At 30.7% G+C, this 10,917-nt stretch overlaps 1 protein-coding gene across 2 annotated transcripts; it reads right to left on the reverse strand.

Moving 5' to 3' along the window:
• Positions 1-372: 372 nt before the first annotated feature.
• On the reverse strand, positions 373-7,637 carry LOC8268052 (E3 ubiquitin-protein ligase DA2L). 2 transcript variants are annotated; one of them, XM_002530084.3, is made up of 9 exons: positions 7,446-7,637; positions 6,807-7,259; positions 6,404-6,455; positions 6,268-6,313; positions 6,070-6,151; positions 5,411-5,555; positions 5,214-5,301; positions 3,645-3,711; positions 373-1,228 (listed from the first exon to the last, which is right to left on the reverse strand). In XM_002530084.3, exons 2-9 carry the CDS (start codon positions 6,996-6,998, stop codon positions 638-640), a joined length of 1,263 nt encoding a protein of 420 aa, XP_002530130.2. In that variant the 5' UTR covers positions 6,999-7,259; positions 7,446-7,637; the 3' UTR covers positions 373-637. The 2 variants fall into 2 exon arrangements, with proteins under 2 accessions (XP_002530130.2, XP_048235315.1); XM_048379358.1 differs by having other exon boundaries at positions 6,807-7,282.
• Positions 7,638-10,917: the final 3,280 nt, after the last annotated feature.

Raw genomic sequence — 10,917 nt, forward strand, 5'->3', positions numbered from 1 at the left:
TGGCTCCGGCATGAAGAATAAATCATATAAACACATTACAGTTCAGTATCTTTACAGCACCTCAAAGCATCAATTCACCAGTAGACAACAGGGAAATATCAGATTCTTTTAGGTATGCAAAAGCTTCTAACAACATAAAGTTAAATTCCATTTTGTTCTACAACTTTTTAACAGCTGATATTAGGATAAGCTACTCAACCATTTAAGACAAATAGATAAGCCCTTCAATTCTTAACAAGTTATACATTTGATGATTAATTTGTATTATTTTATCCTAATATAATGCATAAAAGCCAGAATACAGAAATGACTATAGAGAGAGCATCATAGAACAATTTTGCTCCAGTAGGACTTATGAATTCAGAACACGCAAAAAAAATATATATATATTATAACTTTGAAAGAAAGAATCCAAGTTATTATGAATGTCAAACAACCTTTCATTCACTAAGACAACCCATTTTCCTTTAACAAAATATATATAGTGATAGAGTGCAAAGGAGGGAGAATTGTCACTACCTTGACCACTGAGCTAGTTGTCTGCAGCACATTGTGCAATCATCCTAGCTCAATACCCAGCTAGCTGAAAAGCGTAACTGGCATCATTTGTTTGAATTTTGTACCCTACCCCTGAAAACTATTGCCATGCGCTTCCTGCTCCACCTGTCATAGCTTGAGCCTCAGCAAGAGAAACAGCCATGGCCAGCATCATCTGCTCCTCAAAACTCTCAGGAACAATCATTCCAGAGTCACTCCCCACTATTTCATCAGGCGGCGGCGGTGGTGGCGGTGGTAATACAACAGAAATTCCGTCACTATCTTCTGTTGTTTCAGAGCTTGCATAACTAGTCCCCGCTTCAGCAGCATCTGATCCTCGATCAGCAACCCATTGCACATCATCTCTTGCCATTCTGCAATCTGATAACATATTGTTAGAGCCTTGTGCTGGGGAGTAATTCTCTGCATCCTGATCCATCCTGTTGTAAAAGCTGCTACCGCCTGGAAGCATGTTACATGCTGCAACGTTTTCATTATTATGAGCAAAGGATTCCCCGCCCGTCTGTTGACGCTCAGCAAGAGCAGCTATTGCACAAGCAAGACCCCCAGAAGGAGATGATGATGATTCAGTCACCGGAGGCATTGCTTGCAAGGCATAATGACCTTGTACAGCATAATTTTCAGATGAAGCAGCATCAGTATAAATTGGGTTTTTCTGTCTGCCATTCTCCTGAAATTGTCCAATTTAAAATTATCTTAGTCAGCTGTAAAAGACCATAATGATGGAGAACAGAAGTGGTCATATGTAAAGTCATAATCAATTCACCATACCCACATGACCATTTAACCTAATCAACCATAAATTTAACCATTTACCAAATACTACTCACAACACTGATGCAGACAGACTGACATCCAAGACAATCCAAGACCTGACCTCTAAATATTTTTACCATTAGCAATTTCTGTCTATCCGAATAGCAAATTTTGTTGATAGTATGTAATTGCACATAGAATCTGAATCTCAGAGCTAACAGCTAATGAGTAAGCTGCACAAAATTCAAATTGACGAGGAATAACAAATGGCAAAAGGATTGCACTAAGCCAGCTCCCAATGAGCACTCTGATCTTCAAACAAGCACAAGCTTACTGTTTGTGTTTGTATGCGTGTGTATAGGGAGGGGAAGGGGAAGAGAGGTTGGGGTTTGGGTTGGGGTTTGGGGTGGGCTGATGGTGGTGACAGTAACAAGTTTGGTTGACTCCTCAATCACTTGGAGAGGACTGAAAACTTCTTAATTAAATTTGCATAAAATGATAAAAATGACCATGAAGGCACAGAAAAAGAGTAACAATTTGGGGAACTACAAAACCGGAACTGTATTTGGCTTGTGTAGACCCACAAAGAAGCTCACAACAGTTATGAATAAATTGCGTTTGCTACCGTGCTTGAGACCAGAATCAAGATAGAGAATTGATGCAAGTTCTCTTTTATAATGATGGGGCTGTAATTGAAATGCCAAATTGGCCCTAGTGTACGTAATGTTTCAGTGGCATCCCCTACTTTATTTTCTACTTAAGGCCTCAAACTTTTTTATATTTTATCAATTGAATTTAAGATTTCTAAAGCAACATATAGTCCTTTTTTCTCCACCTTTCTTTCACTAGTAAAAAAAATAGTCCAAGTGCATATCTCAGGAGTATTTGGCAAATCAAACCACATCATCTATACTAAAAAGAAAATCACATAAAAGAAAAGAAAAAAACTCTTTCGGATTTAATTATAAATTGAAAATAGTCTTAATGAATTCCAAATATATTAAGTCTTTTTTAGTGAGAAGACGAGTAATAATTTTTAGAACACTCCAAACACCATAAGATAATTTCCTTTAGTGTTTCTTATCCAAACAACAAGAAGAAATTAATTATTTTGCCAAAAAATCCCTTTTTCAGAAAAAGTTTTCTTAAAAGAAGTCATCTCCGTGAAAAGAAAAACGCAGCCTTAGTGAGAAAATATGTCTTCAAGAGAGAAGAGTGCCACCAACCACACCATAACAGCCCCAAATTTTGTTTGCCTGTAATCTATTTCACCCTAATCATAAGTTGCATAAAACATTTAAACACTCTCCTTCAAATTTGTCAATCTGAATTCTCCACTAGTCAATTTTATTAACCAAACTGTTATAATGAAACCAAAAGAGAATGTATCTCAGTTGTTTTAAGAAGTCGAAAAACTCAATTAACATAAAATAATTGTTCAAAGAACTTAATTAGAAATTCCAACAAAGTAAGGCTGTCTGTTCAGTTACATACCTTTCAGGAATGAGTCTGGTAAAAAACTTACAATTAGCAAGCTCATTGGTGATATAATCAAACTTCATATTTGTGAATGGAACAGGAGTTCCATTTGACTTCTATTTTGAGTATTTAGTAGGTTTATTGTGGTTCATATCTTAAAATACCAGAATCCTTATGGATATCTGCATATAGAATTTGAGAATAATACAATGTTTATGCTCCCATCTCAAGTAACCAGGATTCTTACACCTAGTTATGTTTGGGAGAGGGTAGAAAACAGGGGAAATAAAAATGAGAGGAAACTGGGTTGGGACCCAAATGACAAGCAACAAAATTAAGGATCCAATGCTCAATTTTCCTCCCATACTCCTCCCTCTTCCAAATAGACCCTAATTAATATGGAAACCCATATCAGACCATAAATCATATGGATAATATTGGAGGTCATTATCAGGGTAATACATTATGCTCAAAAGTTTATGACCTTGAATTTTTCAGAAATTCTCTAAAGAAGCATAATGTTAAAGAAAGTAGCAAATGACAGGGTCTGAACAAAGAAAAAAATAAGAGAGCAAGAGAGGAGGGAAACATGATTAAAGAAGTGAAAGCATCAAACATACAGAAAAAAAAAAAAAAAAAAAAGAAAAGGAATAGACAGAAAAGAGGGAAAAAAAAAAAAAACCTATAGGAAATTTATTCAACATAGATTTTAAGTTCAAGCCAAGACTGTCTTGCACAAACACCGTAAGCCTATATTCCTACACAAAGGAATTTATTTTAGAGATTACACGTCTCATATTTTGCAGCCAATCTCATTTGTAAAATTGAGTCAATAGGTTTGGAACCTTTACCTGAATAGAAAGCCAAATAGCCTCCATGACCATAATGTCTTCAAGATCTAGGTCAAATTCATCATCCCTACGATTGCATTAGCATTTGATATATTGTGATTAGAATCACAGAATACAAAAGGGAAACATATTCAGAATTTTTAATTGATTTCATGCCAATCAAAGCCTTCATTTTGAGTGTGCTACTTAAAGTTCTGACTAGCAACAAATCCTTTCTAACACACACACACACACACACACACACACACACACATATATATGTTCACAAGACATGCAAAATTATGGTCCCAGCAAAATGGGTCCTGCAAGGAAAATTTGGAGAAAAATCCGCAGCCAAAAATACATGATGCAGCTACTTTGAAAATTCAAATCTGCACCCTTGTCGCAACTATAAAACTTATTCTCTGACATCAAGAAAAGGTTCTTTCATGTATAAAGGTGACGAATAGATAAAGAAATGTGTATCCGAGGAAATAACAAAGTTTTTTACAAGATAAGCAAAAGCAAGCAAATATAAGAAGTAAATTCTTAGGCACGGATAACATTTATTTATGGCACTTTTTTAATGATGAAAAATGCACAAAATACTGATGTTTACATCTGCTGAAGTCTTATGCCTCCTTTAAACTAAGACTTCGTAAGTTTTAACAGGCTAAAGTTGCTTCTTTTTAAATATCTTATTGTTATGGTCGTAATAATACAAAAATCAAAAGCATAAGAGCAGAAATTAGAAAGTTAACCAAAAAGGCACAAAGCAAATTGTGAGCTCAGTGCTAAATTTATAGTTGAATCTGCATTTAAGGAAGTTGCAAAACAGCCATGCCATTAGTTTTCTTTTTAGAAGTATTAAACGGCCAATGCAATATGAAGATTGAGGACAAACTGGAGGCCATTGTAAGATTAAATTCCCAAAGCAGCTAAATAGGGAGCTCTATGGAAGGAGCCTTTCCTGCCCAGAAACTTTCTTTCATAAGTAACGAAGCTGACATTTATCATCCCTCCTTTTACATTCTATTGTAATTGGACCCTCTTTCAAGTCTTTCACCATATTATTTCAAATCCAAAAATACATATGATATTGTACTGACCCCAACAACCCCAATCACAAATTACAAATAAGAATTCCACATGAATTAATTGACAGCAGAGCTCAGAAATTGCAACTTGAGATTGAATACTTATAAACAAGCTCCACTAACCTGTGATGCATAAAAATCACTAGGAAATATAATCTAATTAGTACATCCTAAGCACAATTCTCAGTTTCTATAAGACAAATAATGAATTGAATAGTAAAATTATTTGTGAACAAAGAAGAGTGATAAAATATTAATTTGTGAGATAAAACAAATAGACAATATCCTTCAAGATCCAAGACAATAAGGAATTCCAGACATTACAAAGTTTGCAGGTAGCAAAACTTCTATCCTCCCATTGATTTTTCTTCTAAATTATATTATTCACTCAATTGAAGACCAAAGAGTAAACTAAAAACATATCACAAGCCTACTTTACCTAAAACATGAAATAATAAAAGAAAAAAAAAACAGAAAAATGAAACACATTTACCTGTTCGCCCTATAATGTGGAGGGTGTCTGATTGAGAATTGAGAAGGAATGCTTCCCTCAGCTTCCAAAGGAGACCTAAAAGATTGAACTAGAAAAAGGAGATGAGGAAGAAGAAGAAGAAAAAGAAAAGTTATGCCCACCATAATGTACAAAACACGGATATGGAGATCAACACCAGAATTTGGAAGAGAGAATACCAGCGGCAGAGCCACACTCAACCTCCCCTGGTGCAATACTAGAACTTGAAGAACTTAATTCAAGTCTTTTCTGCATCCTCTCTTCTTCATCCTGAAGTTCCTGCTGCCTCATCCTAATTTTTGCTTCTATAACACGTTGTTCTTCCTGCAGAATTAAGAGATATGTATATAAAGAGCAACCCCAACCACTTGAAAAGATCAACATCCCTGAACACATAAAGTAAAGTTACTTACGCTAATCAAGCTTAGGGTTGTTTACTTATAGAGAACTAGGTCAGTTTTCTAGAAAAAATTTCAAATTAAAACCAAAAATAAAATTTTGTGTTTACTTGTGTTACTTGTCTAAAATGAAAATGGAAAACAGTTTTTAATGTTTACTAAATTCTAACTAAACTTTGGAAAACAAGCTTTAACATGTTTTCTATGTTTTTCTTCACTTGTTTTTTGAATGAAAATAATGATTTTTCACTTTATTATTCTAAGTTTACCATTTATACTTAAGATATTACCCAAATAGAAAATAAAAGTTTTCTATATAATAACAAGTAAACAAGTTTTACAAATTTTATAAATTTTCTATGAAAATGACAAGTTCTCATTTTCCTTAAAAATTAGAAAATGAAAATAGGAAAAGAAATTTCTACAAGTAATGCCCTTACAATTTGCTCCATGCCCTTTTCCTCCTTTGTTTTCACACCTCGATACTCCACAGCGTAATTTGTGGTTTTGCAAAAAGGACATCTGATAAGTTAAAGCATCACAAGCATAGGCAATATGGATCCCAAAATAAAAAGACCATTGTTATCAAATTGGAAAATACATGAATCTGAATATTAAAATCTAGCTGTGAAGGATACTGAGTAGGACGTGTAGAATTAGGATTTTTCATCTGCAAGAAACACTCTAGTGTGCCAAAAGAAATATCAAACAATCAAATTGCATCCAGAACAATAAGTACAACATGTGTTGCTTGCAAAAGTATTAACAAATTACCTGTACAAATGCCCTTCATGCAACACCGTGATCGATTAAGACTTGGATAATACTGAGACAAAAAGAAAAAGGAACAGAAGGTTGGATGAGTGATATGTACCACATTAAGGAAAAAAATCAAAGTAGAAAAGAATTTCAGCAACCTGATTTTTCTCCTCAGTCACCAAAAAATTGAATAAGAAAGAGAATACAAATTGATAACTTAATGTTATGTTCTCTGCCAGTAAACAAGAATGATGAACACATGACTGAGAATTGGATTCTTCAACAAAAGCAAAGACAAGTCAATTACACATTCTTTTTATTTCCTTTCTTCTGAAATTCACCAAGCAGCCAAACATGCAAATTAAAACAAATACAATAAAATGGAAAGAAAGAAACATATTGATAAAATGATACTAACCAAGAAGCAAATAGGGCATTCTTCATGATCATTGCCAAACTCATCATCGCCAGGATAACATGGTGCGAGCTTGGATTCAAGAATGAGCTTCCTTAGCTTCTTATGGTCCACATCTTTATGAACATAAAGGCCTTGTGGCCTGGTATACCTCTCGTCAACGACTTGTCGTCTCCTTCCCAGCTTATTACCCATCTAAAATTGTATCCTTCTCTCTTTACCTCTTCTCCAATATATATTTTATTCTTTTGAATAACAAAAACAATTTCTTAAAACATATCTAATTCAATCAGCAAACCACATACAAAGTCTATATACATACACATATATGTTCAACACCTAAAACCCTAAATTTAGAGTCTCTAAAAACACAATCAATAACAAACATCAAACAACAGACATGAGACACCAGAGTACGCCTTCCATTTTTGCTCAATTCCACGCCAGCAGCAGCCCCTGAAAATTTAAAAAAAAAGCCCCTGAAAATTAAAAAAAAAAAAAAAAAAAAAAAAGGCAACAACGAAACAAACCTACTAATCAAAACCCTAACCAAATCGACAATAAACAGCTCAATTTCACTACAAATTTTCCATAAATCCCTAGAACCAGAAAATGCGATGAAATTGAGACTCGGAAACGAACCTTGAGTGCAATGGCGAACTCTGAGAGAGAGAAGATCGAGAGATTTGCCAACAAGAAAAGAAACAAAATCAGAAGTTTCTTTTTCCAATTATTTTTTAATTAATTTTATTTTACATTTTATAAGATATGTTTTTTCTTTGTTTTTTTTTTATTTATTTTTGTTTCTGTAGTTTGGTTTTTGTTTTCTTTCGGCTGTGCGTCTTAATATATATGCTTTAAGAAAATCGTTATCTTTACTATTATAAATAATATATCTAATTATTTCTTTATTAATGTAAATTTCTGATATGGAGAGGGTAATGTAAAGAAGCAAGGCACGAAACGGTAGAGTACTAAAGGAGAAAAGAATCGTCGTCCAAGCATCATTGTTATCCGTCAATGTCTGTTTCTTTTCTCTTTTTAAGTGGGGCCCTTAAAATTTTGAAAAATTAAAAATATTAGACAAAATTTATGAATTTAAATTTTTTTTTTATTTTTCAGAAAATGAATTTAAACTAAATAAATAAATTTTTATAAAATTACTCATCTAAATTTTTTCAATTTAAACGAACTCTTAATTCTTCTTTTGACAAAAGATAAAAAAAAAATTTCGAACAAGTTAGAGAAGTACAAATATACGAAGTACAAATATACCTTATGCTTTAAAATATCGTTCAATTAAACCTAATTTATAATAGTGCTAATATTTCTATTTATGATAGGATCACTCGAAATGTAAATTGATAATATTATAACATCTAGCTCCCATTAGAAAAATAAATTAATATTTTGACAATAAAAAAAGAAATTAAATTAATTAAAAAAAATAACAACCTAATTACTGCTTAGCACTACCCGCCATTCTCCATCACAAAATCACTGCCATTGTTAGCTACCACCGTCACTGTCACCTTCTCTATGAATAACATCAGTATAAAATCACCAACAATGCATTCTTCTTTATCAACATCATCACAAAATCACTGCTAACTATCCCCAATTCAACTTTCACCTTCCCATCTTTCTTACCCACAGACCAATAACCTATACACCTCAATTATGCTACTTATCTTAACCTTTACAAGGTCAAATCCATTCTTATTATTGTACTACCAGTTAGTATGCACTATTACCCTCAGCTCCCACCAGGGACGCCAGCTCTCAAATTAACATTTCAAGCAGCAAGTCTAGTAGCAAAATCATATCCATTATGCACTATTGAAATTTGACCTCAAATAACGTTGTTAAGTACAAGCGACGACACCATACGATGCCATCAAAGGCAAGTGAGGATGGCAAATATGCTACCATGATAGACGATGTTGATTCATTCAGTATTTTTTTCTTTGTACCATGGAAAATTCATTCTCATTGATTTATTTTGTTTCTTTTTAGGTGTTTATTGTGGATTAATGGTGGTGTTAGTTCAAAAGCAATGGTGGTGTTCGTTCAATATTGGTGGCGGTGATCGTTGTTGACTACTAGAGAGTATAAATTTTGGTTTAATAATTCTAATTAATTCATTATGTATTAAATTTGTTATTTATTTTATTAATTTAGTTTATTGTTTTTATTTTTATTTAAAAAAGCAAAAAAAAGGCTAAAGACCCACTCCTAACAGAGGGTTAACAATGTTATCAATTTAGGATTAATTACAATTTTTAAAAAATTAAAGGGCTAAACTGCTTCAAAATGAAGAATACGGGCTTACTTGTTCTTTCCTAATTTGTTTAAGGTTTTTTTTATACCTTTTATCTTCTTTTTAACAACAAGAATGAAACTGCTAGATCAAGGAGTCAAACTTAAAAGCCTAAAGAATACAAAGAAGAAATGAGTAATTATAATATATTCTTGTATTTTTCTATATTATACTACTTACCTTTTAATATTTAAAGTTATATTTTTTTCATTTTTCTATTTTGTAGTTTTATATTAAAAGACAAATTTCATCAAAAAATTTGTTAAACAATCATTAACTAGATTTGATTTTATGCTATTTGCCCTCAGTTTTGGTCAGTTATAAAAATTGCTCTTTATATTTTATTTATTACACTAAAACCACCTTGCATTTGAAAGTCAATGCAATTAAACAACTAAATTGATAAAAAAATATATAATTTTATCTTTAAAGTTTTTATCAAAGTTACAATTATAGTGTAACAAAATTAATAATTATAATATTTCTATTTTATTTTTATTTAAAGTTAAATTATATGAATTTTCAATATTTTGATAAATTTTAGTACTTTTCAAATATTTAAGTTTTACTAGGATTTAATTATATGTTAAAATTAGAATAAATAAAAAAATACTAGTTAATTATTTTTATATATGCACAAATTGATTTTTGTAAAGAAATTAAACAAGAAGATTATAGTGGAATAAACAAACTATAAAGGACAATTTATATATTACACTAAAAATCATGGAGCAAATAGTATAAAACTAAATATAGTTTAACGAAAATTTTGATAGAAGAGGTTTTTAGTATAAGATTACAAAATAGAATGATAAAAAATATAATTTTTTAATATTAAAGAATAACTAGTATAATATGAAAAAATAAAGAGGATAAATAATATTTACCAAAAGAAATAAATAATTTTTTTGATAAAATAGCCTAAAAAGAATTAAAAATATCATTTCTATTGTTAATTTTTTTCAAAAATACTATTAGTTAAGATTAATACTTCAAAAATATTGTATAAACACCAAATGACAAAAAATTACAAAAATCCTTTAATACATTCACATGTTTTCAATTAAGACTTTAGACTAACTTTTTATTTTTTGCAATACTATTTCTAATATTCAAAAGGATTATACTAATATATATATATATATATATATATATATATATATATATATATATATATATATATATATATATATTAATGCTTTGGACAATCTTTGTATGCTCATCGATCCAAGTAGGGGGTTTTTCTTTAGCTTATCGTGGAGGGGCTTTGCTAGAAAGTTTAAATTCGGATAAAAATCCATCACATAATTTAAACTACCAAGAAATATTTATAATTGAGTTTATATATATATATATAAAGCCTTCGTATCTTATACGATATTAGTGAGATTTTATCACTTTTACAATAAAAGTAAAAGAACAATTATTTTAATATAAAATTTATAGAAATAATCAAAAATGATAAATTAGAATATATTTATATGAAATATATACAAAATGGTATATGTTAATAACAAAAAATAAAAATATATTTTGAAAAATATTATGAATTATAAATATTGAGTTACAATTATATTGAATTTATTAAAAATATAATTTACTTTACATATATATAAATTATATTTAAAAAATTAAAAAACAATTATAAATTTTTTTTTATAAATATATATTGAAAAGCATATATTAGATATATATTTAGTATCTTTTGACCAAATTTAAATTTTCTCACCATATTTTAATTTTGAATTTCCCTTTTTCCATTAGCAATGGATATAAAAATGCTAATGTTTATTC

The sequence above is a fragment of the Ricinus communis genome, chromosome 9 (genome assembly GCF_019578655.1).
Source record: "Ricinus communis isolate WT05 ecotype wild-type chromosome 9, ASM1957865v1, whole genome shotgun sequence".
Lineage (NCBI taxonomy): Eukaryota > Viridiplantae > Streptophyta > Magnoliopsida > Malpighiales > Euphorbiaceae > Ricinus > Ricinus communis.